Genomic DNA, 20,438 nt, shown 5'->3' on the forward strand with positions numbered 1-20,438 from the left:
GAGACAGGCCTGTCATCTGATAGTCAGTCTAATTGAGGTGGTTAATTCTGTGCTTGATTTGGGAAGCTGTTTCACTAAGTTTGAACTGATGTTCTTGAGAAATCAGCTACAAATGTATAATGTTTAAGGGAGGGAGTGGCTTGCACTCAAATACACATTTTCTTCAGTTTTGAAAATTGTAATAAAAAAAAAAATCAGTCTGAAACAAATAATCAGCAGAATTGTGTTACTATTGTACAACATTTCCATGTGATTATTGCATAATATTTCTGGTCCAACAAGAATATAGCAAATATAATTTATGTGGTTCCAGCTTCAGCATATATTGTCTCTCCCTGTTTCAGCATCACGTCAGAAAACTGGAGATGAGAAGAGGCGGGTTTACTTTGAAAGGGGGCAGTCCTTAGCCGAGTATTTTATTTTATTCAAAACCAACTGAACTGAGAACTTTTCAGCGTGTCCATCAGTTTACGAAAAAGGGTTCACCCATTCAAGTGTGAAAGTTTACCCAACGGTTGAGAGAACAGCAAAATGGCCCCAATATCCATCAAACGCATTTTAATCAGTGAAAGTGTTGACCCTTGTTGTAAGAAGACCCTGCAAGAAAATGGAATCCAAGTTACAGAGAAGCAAAATATGAGTAAGGATGACTTGATTGCGGAGATCAAGGTAAGAGTTTACATATTTTTTCTAAATTGCATGAATTCCACGTAATAAACATTTAAGGCATGACGTGCATTTTTGTTCCACGATGTCTTTCTAAAATTAAAAAAAAAGTTGCTATCAAATGTATAATATGGAAAAGTATGTCGCGTTTGGTCATTGGTTGAATAACCTCATCAAAAGTCCCTCTGGGGAAAAAAACTGATTTCCCTCGTTTGGCCGACTTTAGTCTATAAACACTATAGAATTACATTTAGACTGGGGCTTTCTTCCCGTTCTACCTCGTACTTTCAAAATGTAGACTATACATAGTTTGATCAATCACACCAGAGACGACTCATCTCATATTTAGCTTGTTTTCCTCATGTCATCATGTGATGCGAATGTTTGATTAATGCAAAAAAATCCAACTATATAAGCTCATTCCTTATCTCATCAAATTACTCTAATGAACAATAGATAATTTTGTCATGCACTGGCATCACTATGCATATCATCTTTTTTCCTTTTCTATCCACCTCCAGGACTATGATGGCCTGGTGGTTCGATCAGCAACAAAGGTGACAGCTGATGTCATCAACGCTGCTGGTAACCTCAAAATCATTGGAAGAGCTGGGACTGGCGTTGACAATGTGGATGTGGATGCTGCCACTATAAAGGGCATAATTGTCATGAAGTAAGTTTGCAAAATAATAGTGTCATTCGTTAAGTCGTTGATACATCCGTGTATCGTTTTAAGGAAACTCTTACAGTTGAAGTCAGAAGTTTACATGCACCTTAGCCAAACATATTTAAAGTACATTTTTCACAATTTCTGACATTTAATCCTAGTAATAATTCCCTGCCTTAGGTCAGTTAGGATCACCACTTCATTTTAAGAATCACATCACATTCCCAGTGGGTCATAAGTTTACATACACTCAATTAGTATTTGGTAGCATTGCCTTAAAATGGTTTCACTTGGGTCAAATTTTTCGGGTAACCTTCCACAAGCTTCCCACAATGAGTTGGGTGAATTTTGTCCCATTCCTCCTGACAGAGCTGATGTAACTGAGTCAGGCTTGTAGGCCTCCTTGCTCGCACACACTTTTTCAGTTCTGCCAACAAATTTTCTATAGGATTGAAGTCAGGGCTTTGTGATGGCCATTCTAATACCTTGACATTGCAGTCCTTAAGCCATTTTGACACAACTTTGGAAGTATGCTTGGGGTCATTGTCCATTTTGAAGACCCATTTGCGACCAAGCTTTAACTTCCTGACTGAAGCCTTGAGATGTTGCTTCAATATATCAACATAATTTTCCTACCTCATGATGCCATCTACTTTGTGAAGTGCACCAGTCATTTCTGCAGCAAAGCACCCCCACAACATGATGCTGCCACCCCTGTGCTTGATGGTTGGGATGGTGTTCTTCGGCTTTTCCCTCCAAACATAACGATGGTCATTATGGCCAAACCATGTGCAGTTACAAACAGTAGTCTGCGTCTCCTTCCTGAGCGGTATGACGGCTGCGTGGTCCCATGGTGTTTATACTTGCGTACTATTGTTTGTACAGATTAACGTGGTACCTTCAGACATTTGGAAATTGCTCCCAAGGATGAACCAGACTTGTGGAGGTCTACAATTGATTTTCTGAGGTCTTGGCTGATTTATTTTGATTTTCCCATGATATCAAGCAAAGAAGCACTGAGTTTGAAGGTAGGCCTTGAAATACATCCACAGGCACACCTCCAATTGACTCATGTTATGTCAACTAGCCTATCAGAAGCTTCTAAAGCCATTACATAATTTTCTGGAATTTTCCAAGCTGTTTAAAGGCACAGTCAAAGTAGTGTATGTGAACTTCTGACCCACTGGACTTGTGATATAGTGAATTATAAGTGAAATAATCTGTGTAAACAATTGTTGGAAAAATTACTTGTCATGTACAAAGTACATGTCCTAACCTACTTGCCAAAACTATAGTTTGTTAACAAAAATGTGTGGAGTTGTTGAAAAATGAATTTTAATGACTAAGTGTATGTAAACGTCTGACTTCAACTATATGTCTAAATCAAATCAACACAGATCAGTCTTTTCCCTGAATATTAGACTATTGTATGTGTCATTACCCTCTTCTAGCACACCAAGTGGCAACACCATCAGTGCTGCAGAGCTGACATGCACCCTGTTGATGAGCCTCTCAAGGTAAGACACTACAACAGATGATACAGAATACCTCTCGGGCCTAGTTCATGGTATTGGTTCGACACTGCTTTGCACTATACACCCCCATCTGTCCTTTTCATCCTACTTTTACAGGAAGGTTTGATATAACTTAATTCAAAACCATTCCCTTCCTAGACATGTGCCCCAAGCAGCCATGTCCATGAAAGCAGGGAACTGGGATCGTAAAAAGGTGAAGAGTATTCTGGCTTCCCTTTTATTTTGACACACAAAGCAATTACTCTCACGTGGTCTGCCCCAGTGTCCATCCAATCATCAATAATTCAATCTGATTTGTAAATCTATGGTGTCTCAAACTCTTTAGGGACCTGGGTCAAAGTTGTGTTAATGATTTTTCAGTTCATGGGCACAGAACTGTACGGCAAAATACTTGGAATCGTTGGACTTGGAAGAATTGGAAAGGAAGTCGCCAACAGAATGCAGTCCTTTGGCATGAAGGTTGGTTCATAATCCTCTGAAAAGTAAAACGATCTTTAAAAGCTGCCTACTGTAGCATGATCGTGGTAACTGAATTTGCTTTCGACAGACCATCGGCTATGATCCAATCACCCCTCCTGAGGTGACTGCTACCTGGGGGGTCGAGCAGATGTCCCTGGAGCAGCTGTGGCCCCAGTGTGATTACATCACTGTCCACACTCCCCTCATGCCTTCAACAGTTGGTGAGTTTTATAGAGGTGGCATGGTTGTGGTACTGGAGGGTATAAAGTGATTAGATTGATTATCAAACAAAAAAAAACATGATTTTCCACTTGAGGTTAAATTGTTGTTTCTCCTAGGACTACTGAACGACACGTCATTTGCCAAGTGCAAGAAAGGTGTAAAGGTCGTGAACTGTGCACGCGGGGGCATCATCGATGAGGATGCTCTCCTCAGAGCTTTGGAGTCTAGACAGTGTGGAGGGGCTGGCCTCGATGTTTTTGTCGAGGCAAGAATACCACGTCACATCGTTTTTAAAACAAGCAGTAGAAAGTTGGTTGCAATTTCAGTTTAATCCACCAGAAAATACAATTATTACAACATACTATGGTTAAACTCAAAATCTACTAATTAATAGAAAAAAATACATTTATTTTGGGAATCAAAAAAAGGTATAATCTTTGTAAATGATATCATAAATAGGACTGTTGGAGTTATGTCACACATGCAGCTAACAAAAATATATATGAAATGTCCAAAATTACAACCAACTCATTGGAGCATTACCGCAAAAGTGTTCGAGGGAGAAAGTAAGGAACTTGTCTGTGCATTAAAGATATAATAACAATAATAACAATGCAAAAACAGGTTTAGACATTTTTAAAATGTATAAAAAAATAACAACTGAATTATCACATTTTACATAAGTATTCAGACCCTTTACTCAGTACAAATCCAAGTCAAATTGATTGGTCACATACACATGTTTAGCAGATGTTATTGCGGGTGTAGCGAAATACTTGTGTTTCTACCTCAGACATTGCAGTTACATCGAACAAGTAATGTCGAAAAATGTCACACCATATACCCAATACACTCAAATCTAAGTAAAGGAATGGAATTAAGAATATATAAAATACATGAACGAGCAATGTCAGAGCGGCATAGACTAAGATATAATAGAATACAGTATATACATAAGAGATGAGTGATGCAAAATATGTAAACGTTATTAAAGTGACTAGTGTTCCATTTAGTGGCCAGTGATTTCAAGTCTGTATATAGTCAGCAGCCTCTAATGTGCTAGTGAAGGCTGTTTAACAGTCTAATGGCCTTGAGATAGAAGCTGTTTTTCAGTCTCTGTCCGATGCACCTGCACTGACCTCGCCTTCTTGATGATAGCAGGGTGAACCGGCAGTGGCTTGTGTGGTTGTTGTCCATGATCAGCTTTTTGGCCTTCCTGCGACATCGGGTATTGTAGGTGTCCTGATGGGCAAGTAGTTTGCCCGCGGTGATTCATTGGGCAGACAGCACCACCCTCTGGAGAGCCCCGAGGTTGCGGGCTGTGCAGTTGTTGTACCAGGTGGTGATCCAGCCCTACAGGATGCTCTCAATTGTGCATCTGTAAGAGATTGTGAGGGTTTTAGGTGCCAAGCAACAAAACAAATCAGCCTCCTGAGGTTGAAGAGTGTGTGGATGGACCATTTCAGTTTGTCAGCGATGTGTACGTCGAGGAACTTGAAGCTTTCCACTTTATCCACTGCGGTACCGTTGATGTGGATGGGGGGTGCTCCCTCCGCTGTTTCCTGTAGTCCATGATCATCTCCTTTGTTTTATTGATGTGTAATAAGATTATTTTCCTGGCACTACACTCCCAGAGCCCTCACCTCCTTTTGTAGGCTGTTTCGTCATTGTTGGTAATCAAGCATACTACTGTTGTGTCGTCTGCAAACTTGATGATTGAGCTGGAGGCCTGCTTGGCCAAGCAGTCATAGGAGAACAGGGAGCACAGGAGGGGTCTGAGCACGCACCCTTGTGGGGCCCCAGTGTTGAGGATCAGCAAAGTGAAGATGTGGTTTCCTACCTTCACCACCTGGGGGTGGCCCGTCAGGACCCAGTTGCACAGGGTGGGGTTCAGACCCAGGGCCTTGAGCTTAATGATGAGCTTGGAAGGTTCTATGGTGTTGAATGCTGAGCTGTAGTCAATGAACAGCATTCTTTCATAGGTATTCCTCTTGCCCAGATGGGTTGAAGCACCTTTGATGTGATTACAGTCTCAAGTCGGAAGGTAGGAAACCACATCTTCACTCTGCTGCCTGTGACTGGAACGAATTGCAAAAATCGCTGAAGTTGGAGACTTTCATCTCCCTCACCAACTTCAAACATCAGCTATCTGAGCAGCTAACCGATCGCTGCAGCTGTACATAACCTATTGGTAAATAGCCCACCCATTTTCATCTACCTCATCCCCACAGTTTTTATTTATTTACTTTTCTGCTCTTTTGCACACCAATATCTCTACCTGTACATGATCATTTATCACTCCAGTGTTAATCTGCAATATTGTAATTATTTGCCTACCTCCTCATGCCTTTTGCACACATTGTATATAGACTCCCCTTTTTTCTACTGTGTTATTGACTTGTTAATTGTTTACTCCATGTGTAACTCTGTGTTGTCTGTTCACACTGCTATGCTTTATCTTGGCCAGGTCGCAGTTGCAAATGAGAACTTGTTCTCAACTAGCCTACCTGGTTAAATAAAGGTGAAATAAAAAAATAAGAAAAAAATAAAAAAAGTATTCTTGGGTATAACGCTACAAGCTTGGCACACCTGTATTTGGGGACTTTCTCACATTCTTCTCTGCAGATCCTCTCAAGCTCTGTCAGGTTGGATGGGGAGCGTCGCTGCACAGCTATTTTCAGGTCTCTCCAGAGATGTTAGATCGGGTTAATGTCCAGGCTCTGGCTGGGCCACTCAAGGACATTCAGAGACTTGTCCCGAAGCCACTCCTGCGTTGTCTTGGCTGTGTGCTTAGGGTTGTTGTTCTGTTGGAAGATGAGCCTTCGCCCCAGTCAGAGGTTGTGAGCGCTCTTGAGCAGGTTTTCATCAAGAGTCTCTGTTTTTATTTATTTGACCAGGCAAGTCAGTAAAGAACAAAGGCCATCATTGTAAATACACATTTGTGAGGATGGCACCGACAGAGAGGGCTGCCTCATTTTTAGTCCTTAGGAAACTTTGCAGTATTCTGTTTTTTTAAAAGCATTTCACTACACTCGCAATAACATCTGCATGTGACCAATGAAATTTGATTTGATTTGGCCTACACCGGCCAAACTCAGACGATGCTGGGCCAATTGTGCACTGCCCTATGAGACTCCGTATCACGGCCGGTTGTGATACAGCCTGGATTCAAACCAGGGTGTCTGTAGTGACGCCTCTAGCACTGAGATGCAGTGCCTTAGACCGCTGTACCACTCGGGAGCCCGTTCATCTTTCCCTCGATCCTGACAAGTCTCCCATTCCCTGCTGCTGAGAAACATCCCCAGAGCATGATGCTGCAACCACCATGCTTCAACCTGGGGATGCTGCCAGGTTTCATCCAGACATAACGCTTGGCATTCAGGCCAAAGAGTTCAATCTTGGTTTCATCAGACCAGATAATCTTGTTTCTCATGGTCTGAGTGTCCTTTAGCTGCCTTATGACAAACTCCAAGTGGGCTGTCATGTGCCTTTTACTGAGGAGTGGCTTCCGTCAGGCCACTCTACTTGATTGGTGGAGTGCTACAGAGCTGGTTGTCCTTCTGAAAGGTTCTCCCATCTCCACAGAGGCACTCTGGAGCTCTGTCCGCGTGACCATCGGGTTCTTGGTCACCTCCATGACCAAGGCCCTTCTCCCCCAATTGCTCAATATGGCCAGGTTGGCCAGCTGTAGGAAGAATCTTGATGGTTCCAAACTTCTTCCATTTAAAAATTATGATGGCCACTGTATTTTGGTGGACCTTCAATGCTGCAGAAATGTTGGGATACCCTTCCCTTTATCTGTGCCTTGACACAATCCTTTCTCGGAGCTCTACGGACAATTCCTTCGACCTCATGGCTTGGTTTTTGCTCTGACATGCACTGTCAACTGTGGGACCTTATGTAGACAGGTGTGTGCCTTTCCACATGTCCCATCAATTGAATTTACCACAGGTGGACTCCAATCAGGTTGTAGAAACATTTCAAGGATGATCAAGGGAAACAGGATGGACCTGAGCTCAATTTCAAGACTCATAGCAAAGGGTCTGCACTGTATGTACAGTACCTGTCAAAAGTTTGGACACATCTACTCATTCAAGGGTTTTTCTTTATTTTTACTGTTTTCTACATTGAAATAACACATGGAATTGTGTAGTAACCAAACAAGTGTTAATCAAATAAAAATGTATTTTAGATTTTAGATTCTTCAAAGTAGCCACCCTTTGCCTTGATGACAGCTTTGCACACTCTTGGCTTTTTCTCAACCAGCTTCACCTGGAATGCTGTGGTCCTTCACTCTGCGGTCCAACTCATCCCAAGCCATCTAACTTAGGTTGACGTCAGGTGATTGTGGAGGCCAGGTCATCTGATGCAGCACCATCACTCTCCTTGGTCAAATAGCCCTCACAAAGCCTGGAGGTGTGTTTGGTCATTGTCCTGTTGAAAATCAAATGATAGTCCCACTAAGTGCAAACCAGATGAGATGGCGTATCGCTGCAGAATGCTGTGGTAGCCATGCTGGTTAAGTGTGCCTTGAATTCTAAATATATCACAGACAGTGTCACTAGAAAAGCACCATCACACCTCCTCCTCTTCCATGCTTCATGGTGGGAACCACACATGTGGAGATCATCCGTTCACCTACTCTGCGTCTCACAAAGACACGGCGGTTGGAACCAAGAATATCACATTTGGACTCATCAGATCAAAGGACAGATTTCCACCGGTCTAATGTCCATTGCTCGTGTTTCTTGGCCCAAGTAAGTCTCTTCTTCTCATTGGTATCCTTTAGTAGTGGTTTCTTTGCAGCAATTTGACCATGAAGGCCTGATTCACACAGTCTCTTCTGAACAGTTGATGTTGAGATGTGTCTGTTACTTGAACTCTGTGAAGCATTTATTTGGGATACAATTTCTAAGGCTGGTAACTCTAATGAACTTATCCTCTGCAGCAGAGGTAACTATGATGGTTTTTGCGACTGCACGTAAACTTTCAAAATTCTTGAAATTGTCCATATTGACTGACCTTAATGTCTTAATGATGGACTGTTGTTTTTCTTGCCATAATATGGACTTGGTCTTTTACCAAATAAGGCTATCTTCTGTATATCACCCCTACCATGTTACAACACAACTGATTGGCTCAAACGCATTAAGAAGGAAAGAAATTCCACAAATTCAGTTTTAACAAGGCACACCTGTTAATTGAAATGCATTTCAGGTAACTACCTCATGAAGGTGGTTGAGAGAATGCCAAGTGTGCAAACCTGTCTTCAAGGCAAAGGCTGGTTACTTTGAGGAATATAAAATATATTTTGATTTGTTTAATACTTTTGGTTACTACATGATTCCATATGTGTTGTTTCATAGGTTTGATGTCTTCACTATTATTCTACAAGATAGAAAATAGTAAAAAAATAAAGAAAAACCCTTGAATGAGTAGGTGTGTCCAAACCTTTGACTGGTTCTGTATATGGGGATACAACCATCCCAGCTCTGCAGATTTCAGTAGATAATTTGTTTTGGGACTGTCCACCTGTAGATTATTTTTGATTGTAAATTCAAGAATGGCTGAAGAAATGCAACATTTACCTGAAGCTAACTCTGCAAATAGCAATGCTAGGTGAAATCGAAAAGTTATAGTTAATTTTTGCTGAGTGTTATTAAATCGATTATCTTTAATTTACAATCTGTAGAAACTATGAGGACAAGGTTCAGAACTTTTGTGAAACAGGAGAGTTGAACAATATATGGCAAATAGAAATCAACACCGGATGGTCTACATAGATCGATGGGAGGGGTTGAGGGTAGCTGAAGGATGGGACTAAAAACAAACAAGATGACTAAACCAAAATATACTGTCTGTAAAATGTATACTATGTATACGCTGGAAGTAGAAGTCAAAGTGCCGTTGACCATTAGTTTACTCCAATTAGGGGGGAGGGTTTGGGGGAAAATAACAAAGAAAAAATATATTTACACTGCCGTTCAAAAGTTTTGGGTCACTTAGACATTTCCTTGGTTTTGATAGAAAAGCACTTTTTTTTGTCCATTTAAAATAACATAACATTGATCACAAATACAGTGATTGTATTTGTTGTTAATGTTGTAAATGACTATTGTAGCTGGAAACGGCTGAATTTTAATGGAATATCTACATAAGCTTACAGCGGCCCATTATCAGCAACCATCACTTTTGTTAGCTAATCCAAGTTGATCATTTTAAAAGGTTAATTGATCATTAGAAAACCCTTTAGCGGTTATGTTAGCACAGCTGAAAACGGCTGTACTGATTTATTAAAGAAGCAATAAAACTGTCCTTTAGACTAGTTGACTATCTGTAGCATCAGCATTTGTGGGTTTGATTACAGGCTCAAAATGGCCAGAAACAAAGAACTGTCTTCTGAAACTCATCAGTCTATTGGTGTTCTGAGAATTGAAGGCTATTCCATGCGAGAAATTGCCAAGAAACTGAAGATTTCGTACAGCGCTGTGTACTACTCCCTTCATAGAACAGCGCAAACTGGCCCTAACCAGAATAGAAAGAGGAGTGGAAGGCCCCGGGGAACAACTGAGGCAACTCCAAGATGCTGGCCTTCTAGGCAGAGTTCCTCTGTCCAGTGTCTGTGTTCTTTTGCCCATCTTAATCTTTTCTTTTTATTGGCCAGTCTGAGATGTCTTTTTCTTTGCAACTCTGCCGAGAAGGCCAACATCCCGGAGTCGCCTCTTCACTGTCGACGGACAAAAAATGTGCTTTTCGTTCAAAAACAAGAATTTCTAAGTGACCCCAAACGGTAGTGTATATATTTATTTACAAAATATATCCATATTTATTTACAAAAATATATGGGAGATTGGAAATTATACAGACAATTACATTGATAGAAGCCACAATATATCTGCAATATTAAATCTAATTTACCCACTAAAAAATAATCACGTTGTATTAATTTATTTTATTTTACTTGTCTTCCCTTCAATATTGCCAGTCTCACTTACATCATGGCGTTACATTCGTTCTCAGGAACCCCCAAAGAACCGTGCCCTGGTGAACCATCCCAATGTGATTAGCTGTCCTCACCTGGGTGCCAGTACAAAGGAGGCCCAGGCACGCTGTGGGCAGGACATCGCTCTGCAGATTGTGGACATGGTGATGGGCAAGAGCTTGGTTGGAGCAGTGAGTTCTTCTCTCCTATTACAGTCAAGAAAATGCCTATAGGTGCCTGACTCTAATAGGTTTTTTTCTTTGATTGTTTCAGTGTTGCTTATGGTGAGAAAAACTGTTCCCTTCAGACCTTGAAACGTTCATGAATTGAACGTGTTCGTAACAATGTAACACAAAATGTAACCCTCAAGGTTGTTCACAAAGGATTCTAATGATAGTTTTGTTGCAAGAATGTATCTTCAATTATTGAGTCATACTTTGCAATAATGTTAAAATCAAATCGCATTTTATTTGACACTTGCTTCGTAAACAGGTGTAGACTACCCGTGAAATGCTTTCTTACGGATCCTTCCCAACAATGCAGAGAGAAAAAGTGGGAAATAATATAAAAAATATTAACACATGGAATAAATACACAATAAGTAACGAAAACTTGTCTATATACACAGACTTAGTACTGGTACTCCATGTGCAGGGGTACAAGGTAATTGAGGTAGATATGTACATATAGGTAGGGATAAAGTGACTAGGCAACAGGATAGATAATAGCAGAAGCATGTGATGAGTCAAGAGGTTGTGCAAAAGGGGTCAATGCAGATAGTCCGAGAAGATTTTTGGTTAACTATTTAGCAGTCTTATGGCTTGGGGGTAGAAGCTGTTCAGGGTCCGGTTGGTTGTTTGGTTAGTTCGTTTTACACATGAAGTGTAGTAAAACCGGTTGGGAAAAAACAATGCATCTCAATGCAATAGAGCTTCTTGATACACTTTTCGGTCCTCATTCCAAATTATAAACCGGGTGGTTCGAGCACTGAATACTGATTGGCTGAAAGCCGTGGTATATTTAAGTGAAAATGCCTGAGAAGCTGGTGTTTGGAGGACATTGGGACAGGTGTTGTTAGGCCCAAGGTGAAGACCGTGCCAATATATCCTCCAAACAGCCGTTTCGAAGGCATTATTACTTTTATATACCATGGGTTACCAACATATTCAAATAATGATTCATATATTCATTAAAAATGTTATTTTGATGAATTTATTCATACAATTTCATCCTTCCACAAGGTATAGTCCTGACACAAATCTAGGGTTGCTACCCAAGCCTGCTGATCTTTATTTCTATCGGTTCTGTTGCCAGAGATGCGACCCAGTCGTTTAGTCTTTTTGTTCTGTATCTATGGAAGCGACCCAGTCGTTCGTTCTAAATGTTATATTGCCATACTGACTGGCAACGTTCTTATCCCTTGCTTGCTAGCTAGCCAAATATGGCAGGTAGTCTAGTGGTTAGAGTAGGGGTGGACAAACCTTTTGGCTCGGGGGCCACATCGTGATTTTGAAATTCAACAGAGGGCTGCATTTTTTGGGGGACCAATTGTTTGCAAAAATCCATTTGCGGGGGCCTCCCGAGTGGGGCAGTGGTCTAAGGCATCACTACAGACCCGGGTTCGATCCCAGGCTGTGTCACAGCTGGCCGTGACTGGGGGATCCATGACCCACAATTGGCCAAGCGTCGTCCAGGTTAGGAGAGTGTTTGGCGGGCCGGGGGCATGCATGCTGACACGGTCGCCAGGTGTACTGTGTTTCCTCCGACACATTGGTGTGGCTGGCTTCCAGGTGAAACGGGCATTGTTTCAAGAAGCAGTGCGGCTTGGATGGGTCGTGTTTCGGAGGACTCTCGACCTTCACCTCTCCCGAGTCCATACGGGAGTTGCAGCAATGGGACAAGACTGTAACTGCCAATTGGATACCAATTTTTTTGTTGTTGTGTGTCTCACGTGCCAGATTGAAGTGCCCAGCAGGCCAGACAACTGACTTGGTATTCCCCTTTCCCTAACTCATGTCAAACAGTGTTCCCAGAATAACAACAAAGTAGCTGCATTTGCAGTTGTATAAGCTGTTTTCTAGTGACATTTATTTGGATACATCCAATGAGCTAATGAGGTGAGAATTGGCATAGAAGTGCTCTCTCGTTAGGACACTGTTCAGAAGAGCTAGCCAATAGCACATCTAACATAATCTCTCCAAACTGAAGCTGGAAAGACAGCAAACTAGCTGCACTTTGTTTTACGTGTGTGTGTGTGTGTGTGTGTGTGTGTGCGCCTACAGTACCAGACAAAAGTTTGGACACCTACTCATTCCAGGGTTTTTCTTTATTTTTACTATTTTCAAAACTTTTAAATAACACACATTGAATCATGTAGTGACCAGAAAAGTGTTTGAGATGTGTTGGACCACAGAGTGAAGGAAAAACAGCCAACAAGTGCTCAGCATATGTGGGAACTCCTTTAAGACTGTTGGAAAAGCATTCCAGGTGAAGCTGGTTGAGAGAATACTAAAAGTGTGCAAAGCTGTCATCAAGGCAAAGGGTGGCTACTTTGAAGAATCTCAAATATAAAATATATTTTGCATTGTTTAACACTTTTCTTTGGTTACTACATGATGTAATGTTATTTAATAGTGTTGATGTATTCTCTATTATTCTACAATGTAGGAAACGGTCAAAATGAAGAAAAACCCTTGAATGAGTAGGTGTTCTAACCAGTTGTGTGACCGGGTGTGTGTGTGTGTGTGTGTGTATATATATATATATGTGTGTGTGTATATATATATGTGTGTGTGTGTGTATATATATATGTGTGTGTGTGTATATATATATATATATATATGCTGATTCATGATTTCGACTCACTGAGAAAAGCTGCCTGCCTGTCTCATCCTGGCTCCCAACACGTTCATTAATATACGACAGCTGGAGATCGAATTTGACTATTGAAACAATGTTGCAGGCTCCACCTGTTTACGAACAGTGAAAAGCTTACTTACGGGCCCTTCTCAACAATGCAGAGAGAAAGAAAATAGAGAAATAATAGAAAAGTAAAACACGTAATAATAAATGCACAACGAGTAACAATAACTTAGCTATATACCAGTACCGTGTCGATGTGCAGGGGTCCGAAGGTGGATCGGTTCATGTAACTAGGAATAAACCGTAGCAGCAGCGTACGTGATGAGTAAAAAAAAAAAAAGGTTTGTGCAAAAAGGGTCAATGTAGATAGTCTGGGTAGCTATATGGTTAGATATTTAAATAACCTTTTAGCAGTCTTATGTCTGCGGGTAGAAGATTTTCAGGGTCCTGTTGGTTCCAGACTTGGTGAATCGGTACCGCTTTCTGTGTCGTAGCAGAGAACAGTCTGTGACTTGGGTGGCTGGAGTCTGACCAATTTTAGGGCCTTCCTCGGACACTGCCTGGTATAGAAGACCTGGATGGCACCTGGTATAGAAGCTTCTGTAGCACCTTGCGGTCGGATGCCAAGCAGTTGTCATACCAAGCGGTGATGTAACCCGTCAAGATGCTCTCAATGGTGCAGATGTATTACTTTTTTTGATAGGTTACATGTTGTGCAATTTGGTGTGTGCAGGTGAATGCCCAGGTTTTGGCAAGCACATTCACCCCCGAGTCTCACCAGTGGATCAAACTTGGAGAGGCCATAGGAGCTGCCCTGAAATCATGCACCACCTCTAAACAACCCTTCAGCCAAGTCCAAATCATAACTCAAGGTAAGCACTGCCAGGCATTAGACTATGTCCTAATATCATTCAGTTGCTTAATTTTCTCTGAAACTGCTGATCAGGCTTGATAGGTGAAAAGATGTGTTAACATTACACGACCATTGTTCTCAAATCAGTGATCATAGGGTAAAGGAGACGATTGATGCCATTTTTGGATACCATTCAAGCACACATGTATTAGTGGAAGATTTTGTTGTGCTTTGGTTTGTCTACCCCTAGTGGTATAATGGTGTAAATCACGAAAGTGTGGGCTCTCTGGCCATGCAAACTGAACATGGTCTGTTGTTTTTATCACAACCTAGGAGACTGCTTGAAAGATTCCTCCGCTTACATGACCTCAGCAGTAATGGTTGGATTACTTAGTGATGGGTCCCAGAGTTGCCCCAACCTGGTCAATTCACTGACCCTGGCCAAGGAATCTGGAATCACGGTAAAATGGCCACCATTGACACTTGGCTGAAGGTCATATTTTATTAATGACCTATCTTGTGTAATATAAATAAATAATCTTATTTGAGATGGATGACATTCTTTTTTTTAAATCTCAGGTAACCAGAAACCACAGTGAGGGTCTGACTCAAGGTGCATGTGAGGTGGAGCTCTCTGTCAATGGCTCTAGCTACAGAGCTACTGGTTCAGTACAGGGAGGAGTACCAGTCTTGTTGGAGCTGAATCGCAGCGTGTTCCGACAGCCGGTCTCTCTCACTGGCAACCTGCTGTTCTTCAAGGCCGTGGCGTCTCCTCTGCTCCTGCCCTCTGTGACTGGTGATAAAGCTATTTTTCACATTGTAACCTCACTATTGACTAAATTGAGCCATTCTTCTGTCTATTCAGCACAAGATTAGCAAGGTATACCGCCTTATTTGACATAATCAAACTTGAATGATTTCTCTTTTCAGGCTGCATTCTTAACTCTTTACTTGTTCCGCCTTTTATCATCAGGATGTGCTTACACCAAGCTAGCACTTGACAGCAAGCTGGCAAGATGAGCAGAATAACTGTTGACCCGTATTTGACCTTGACTGTCTCCCACTCTTTCCTCAGGTTTGCTGGCTACGGCGGGAGTGGAAATGGAGTCATTCAGTGCCCCTGCAGCTCGTAGTGGAGATCAGTGGTACTGTGTGGGGTTATCCTCTCTCTTGGTGGACCTTGGTGCCTTAAAACCTTTAGTGAAAGCAGCAGCACAGGTCTCTGTGTAAATGGCAGTGGGAGCATATTGTTACAATGCTGAAGGACCAGTAGAGCGTTCCAATGTCTAAAAATCGAACCACTGAAGATTTGAGTAATCTAAATGGTTTCTTTCTGGCCTTTTAGCGTTTCAATGCTTACTTTACAACATGTAGAAAGTATGTTTTATTTAACATTACACCTCTAGAAAAAATACTAAAAATGTCATTTCTATTGTAGAGATGCTGACTGTGTAGAATTTAATAAATACCTGTTACATTATTACAATTGTTTTATATTTTCTTGTATTCTCTACTTGCCGATTTTGCTATTTTTTCTCAATGTCAACACACCAGTAGGAAGGTAACTGAAATGGGAAACAAAAAAAACAATCCATCTCATCTGACCAATAAACTCATATGCATTTGCTGTGCACCCTAGGTTTCTATGGTGACTAGCCTATTTCTAGCATAAAATATTCCCTTGGGTGCAATAGAGATGAAATATGCTATGTTAGTTTACAAGCCTTTGTATACTGTATATTTAATAAATGTCCTGTTATTTCAACAGGGAAGCCTAAAGTAAAATGTCCGTCACTTTGATGATTTTACTTAGCAGTGAGGTTGTGAACCACAAAATCAGTGTTGGTCATAAGGTTTGATGCAGCGCTTGTTCATGGCACCACACTAAAATCTCTCTTTAGATTATGCAATCCTAATCCTTATTAGGATTTGGCTAAAACTGCCATGGCAACGAACGAGACTGAATGGGAAGTGGCTCTGCGGTGGGGGAATTCCTCAATCAAATTAAAACAGGCTACCAACCGTACCGTTTTTTTGTTGTTGTTCACTTTGGGGTATTGATTGTCCTTGTGCGCAACGATGCTGTCTCGACTCAACCATTGTCGTGGTTGGAGAATGTGTGTCCAGGGAATAACGGGAACGGTGATTCGCTAAAGCGGTCTATTTGGCTGGTTGTATGTAGCCTATTATCTGTGAAGCAGGCTGGAGTATATGGAGCAGGGTGACAGCCGGCGCCTCTCCAACTATACACAGATACCAAAATAGGACAGCGGTGTGCCACAGAGGTCCTGAGAGCTAATTTGAGGTTAGTGTCTGCGAGCGCCTGTTTCAGTCCAGAAAGCGCAATTCATGCCATTAGACGGTGGAAAGGTAAGCGTGAATGAGGGAATATGGATTTGAAGATTAATGGTTGGTACAATGTTGTGAATAATGTTTAGTAGTATAGAATCCAGTGGTTTAAGAGTAGAAACTCATGTCCTCTGCTGATTACTCGAGAGCCTTTTATTGCACTCTCAGATCGTAGCCTACTGATGTGTGTATAGATTTAAATAGCCCTAATATTGCAGTAGCCTATGTTGTGGTAAAGATGGAAGCCAATATGTAAAGAAAGCCATTAAAAGCTATCAGATTTTAGTTGTTTTTAGGCCTATAGTATATCAAATGACACAATAAATGAAAGCCACAAATTATGAATGATGTGTTCTATCTTCTCTTCATTTTCTAGCCACTATGTCAGACAAAGGAAAAGGAAGCTACATTTATGACTTTTGTGACATCGCCCATCCAAATGAACTATTGGATGCTCTGAGAGAGTTCTACCTAGATGGCATATTCACCGACATCACCCTACAATGTGCCACGGGACAGGTATTTTACTGTCACAAGGCAGCATTGTCAGCCCGCAGCTCTTATTTCAAAGTCATGTTCACAGCCGACATGAAGGAGCGGTCAAACAACCTCATCAAACTGACAGGGATTGATTATGACGTTCTGAGTGCTTTGGTGAACTACGTATACACTTCCAGGGTGAACATCACGGAGACAAATGTACAAAGCCTGCTGGAGGCAGCAGACCTCTTACAGTTCAGCTCAGTGAAGAAGGCTTGCGAAGACTTCCTTATACGCTTCCTGGATGTGGACAACTGCCTGGGTATGCACTCTTTTGCTGAGCTGCACATCTGCCCTGAGCTGGAGCGGGAGGCACGAAGGGTAATGCTCAGCAGGTTTGAGGACCTTCTACAGCAGGAGGAATTCTTGGAGGTGGACTACGACAAGCTGAGTTCCGTCATGTCTCTTAAGAACATCAATGTATGGAAGGATGAAGTTCTCTTGGATGCGGTGGTCAAATGGGTCACCTATGACATTGTTAACCGTATTGATCACGTTCAGGGCCTACTCTGTTGTGTCCATCTTGAGCTGGATGAGGTGCACTTCAAGACTGCCCTGGATGGACAGAGGCAATGCTTACTGGGCAATGAGGGAAAAGTAAGGTCATTGATTATCAACGCATTGAAGTCCAACTGCAAAGAGACTTCAGCGAGCAGGAAGAAAGTGTCCTCAAGCATGTATGTTATTGGAGGGTACTACTGGCATCCGCTCTGTGAAGTCCACATATGGGATCCAATAAGCAATACATGGGTGCAAGGAAAGGATATGCCTGACCAGACAAGAGAGAGCTATAGTGTATCTTTACTGGGGGCAAATATTTATGTGACTGGGGGTTATATGACTGAGACTATTGAAGCCCTGGACACAGTTTGGATTTATAATGGTGATTGTGATGAGTGGACTGAGGGATGCCCCATGATCACTGCCAGATACTACCACTGTTCTGTGGCTTTACACGGCTGTATCTATGCCATAGGAGGGTACAGAGGGGGAGCTATACAACTTGAGACTGAATTCTATGACCCCTTAAAAAAGAAATGGTTCCCTACAGCCAACATGATACAAGGTATGAAAACATAAACAGAAGCACTACACAGAGGAGTTAGTTACAATGAGAAGACACCTGAGCAAACATGCAGGTCTGTGTTGTTCTAGTATTGCCCTTGAATTTGTCCGTTCCACGTGGTTGGGCCAAAAGCTATCTTGGCCACTCATTCACTATTTGATTCTCAGGCCTTGACCTGTAAATAATTACTTTCAAGTTATTTTTTTGCATATTAAAATAACATGCAAAATACTTTACTGAGTAGCACGAATTAAATCAGGATCGTTTTGGCTGTTCACTGTTTTTGATCAAATGCTTCCTCTTTCAAAGGTGTAGGAAATGCCACTGCGTGTGTCATGAATGACACAATCTATGTGACCGGTGGCCACTATGGATCCAGAGGAAGCAGCACCTATGAAAAAATTCAGGCCTACAGGCCAGACATAAATGAATGGAGCATTGTCACAATCAGTCCTCATCCAGGTATGACAGATTTTGAAGGAAGTGGGCATTTTATTTGAATTTGTATTCAGTAATATTTAGTAAGGAAATCATTGTACTCATGCTTTCAGAGTATGGCCTGTGCTCTGTTTCTCTGAACAACAAGCTGTACTTGGTGGGAGGACAGACTACGATCACCGACTGCTATGACCCAGAGAGAGATGAGTGGAGGCAGTTGTCAGTGATGAAGGAGAGGAGGATGGAGTGTGGTGCTGTAGTGATCAATGGCTGCATCTATGTGACCGGGGGATATTCCTATTCAAAGGGGACGTATCTGCAGAGCATTGAGAAGTATGACCCAGAGCTGGACACCTGGGAGGTTGTGGGAAGCCTCCCCAGCCCAGCAAGAACACACGGATGCATTTGCATTTACAGTGTGTAGTGTCTTTTTAATGTACTTTTACAACAAACATCAACTAAATCCCATGGATGCAGTTCCTTCGTGCCATACGGCCCATGAGTGGTAGGGGCTATGTATGTATGTGACAGGTGCTAAGAATCTTTTTTACAAAAAGTGACGTTGTTTAGAGTGTATTTTATACCCAGTTGGCCAAAAATGAAGGTTCAGTGACAAATGATTGCTGCTGGTTTAATATTACAAAAAGAGCACACCATTTTCAATCCACTTATACATCTAACACATTGGTTCTCATGCACCTAACATTACCAGTTGTGTAATTTTGGTTTAGACAGGTTAACCTGGTAGAGCTCCACATATGCACACCGTTTTTTTTTTAGACAAATCTCTACATTTGAAGCACAAATGTCATCAACCATACATCTGAATCTTAGGGTTTGGGGGATGCACAATTATTCCGGTTTCCATTGTTTAGACCTCTGATTCTGAATGTAAAAAGAATGAGCTACAACAGCTGTTGGTAAAAACCAAACTGATGATTATGGATGCAAAAATGTATAGGCAGAAGCAGACCACTGCCTAAACATTGCAACAGTCTGCGATTGATTGATTCAGTATGCAGCTGATTTTACTTGATAAATGTAACTTTAAAGATGCAATATGCAGAAATAGCTCCGTGATTTCCTGGTTGCTTGTCCGCCATTTCCTGGTTGCTTGTCCGCCATTTCCTGGTTGCTTGTCATAGTTCGCCTAATTTCAGTTTATGTGACAAAACAAGGAAGTATAGTGTTGAGAATCATTGTACCATCTAAACCACTGTGAACCTTTTCAATAAACAAAAATGTTGTATTTTCAGCTGTTTGAAGGTAAAATATGAGGGTGGGTGAAAACAGATTTGGGTGCTGTGGAATCAGTGAGGGTAACCAGAAGTGGTCTTGTGAAAGTTGTTTGTGTTTCTGTTGGTCAAAGGGAGCAGGCGCTCCTTGTTAAACGAATGTGGGCAAGAGATATTAATTATTTTGCCCTCAAGAAAAGGGCGCCATTGAAAGGAGTGATTACTAGGATAGCGGTAATTGTGAAAGCTGACAGGTTGAGTTTTTCAGGATTAGAGTAGTGCAGAAGTTGTCATATGTTGAGGCAGTGAAGAAAGTAGAAGAAGATGCGTCAATGGGGAGGGATCCTAAGAGGAGTGGTGTGAGTAGTAGATCTGTACCAGTACATAAGAATGAACCAACAAGTGATATATGTTTCAGTAAGATTGGATTTTTGGCATTTATAGTAATGGTTATCAACTGTACTGCAGGGATGAAACGTAAGTCGCAGAAAATAGCGGTTGTGGTGGCAGCTGCAGAGAGGTATTTGAGTGTGCGACACTTGACATCAGAAGAGTTACAGGGTG

General features: G+C 41.6%; 2 protein-coding genes across 3 annotated transcripts; both read left to right on the plus strand.

Annotated features, from left to right (window-relative positions):
• Positions 1-375: 375 nt before the first annotated feature.
• phgdh (phosphoglycerate dehydrogenase) lies at positions 376-15,726 on the plus strand. Its single transcript, XM_035773382.2, has 12 exons — positions 376-669; positions 1,188-1,339; positions 2,785-2,850; positions 3,007-3,061; positions 3,229-3,327; positions 3,416-3,548; positions 3,666-3,814; positions 10,570-10,722; positions 14,127-14,265; positions 14,580-14,707; positions 14,826-15,042; positions 15,322-15,726. The coding sequence occupies exons 1-12, from the start codon at positions 532-534 to the stop codon at positions 15,474-15,476; spliced, it is 1,584 nt and encodes a 527-aa protein (XP_035629275.2). The 5' UTR covers positions 376-531; the 3' UTR covers positions 15,477-15,726.
• A 367-nt stretch (positions 15,727-16,093) lies between these two features.
• On the plus strand, positions 16,094-19,888 carry klhl23 (kelch-like family member 23). 2 transcript variants are annotated; one of them, XM_035774206.2, is made up of 4 exons: positions 16,094-16,616; positions 16,972-18,201; positions 18,511-18,663; positions 18,753-19,888. In XM_035774206.2, the coding sequence occupies exons 2-4, from the start codon at positions 16,977-16,979 to the stop codon at positions 19,061-19,063; spliced, it is 1,689 nt and encodes a 562-aa protein (XP_035630099.1). In that variant the 5' UTR covers positions 16,094-16,616; positions 16,972-16,976; the 3' UTR covers positions 19,064-19,888. The 2 variants fall into 2 exon arrangements, with proteins under 2 accessions (XP_035630099.1, XP_035630100.1); XM_035774207.2 differs by having other exon boundaries at positions 16,094-16,551.
• The last annotated feature ends 550 nt before the right edge of the window (positions 19,889-20,438 follow it).

The sequence above is a fragment of the Oncorhynchus keta genome, chromosome 7 (assembly GCF_023373465.1).
Source record: "Oncorhynchus keta strain PuntledgeMale-10-30-2019 chromosome 7, Oket_V2, whole genome shotgun sequence".
Classification (NCBI taxonomy): Eukaryota; Metazoa; Chordata; class Actinopteri; order Salmoniformes; family Salmonidae; genus Oncorhynchus; species Oncorhynchus keta.

What these genes read in the sequence shown, in the direction of transcription:
- klhl23 (XM_035774206.2), top strand. Translation starts at nt 16,977, where the DNA reads ATGTCAGACAAAGGAAAAGGAAGCTACATTTATGACTTTTGTGACATC. An exon ending in TACAGCCAACATGATACAAG is followed by an intron (nt 18,202 to 18,510) that starts GTATGAAAACAT and finishes CCTCTTTCAAAG; the next exon opens with GTGTAGGAAATGCCACTGCG. An exon ending in CACAATCAGTCCTCATCCAG is followed by an intron (nt 18,664 to 18,752) that starts GTATGACAGATT and finishes TCATGCTTTCAG; the next exon opens with AGTATGGCCTGTGCTCTGTT.
- phgdh (XM_035773382.2), top strand. Translation starts at nt 532, where the DNA reads ATGGCCCCAATATCCATCAAACGCATTTTAATCAGTGAAAGTGTTGAC. An exon ending in ACTTGATTGCGGAGATCAAG is followed by an intron (nt 670 to 1,187) that starts GTAAGAGTTTAC and finishes ATCCACCTCCAG; the next exon opens with GACTATGATGGCCTGGTGGT. An exon ending in CCTCATGCCTTCAACAGTTG is followed by an intron (nt 3,549 to 3,665) that starts GTGAGTTTTATA and finishes TGTTTCTCCTAG; the next exon opens with GACTACTGAACGACACGTCA.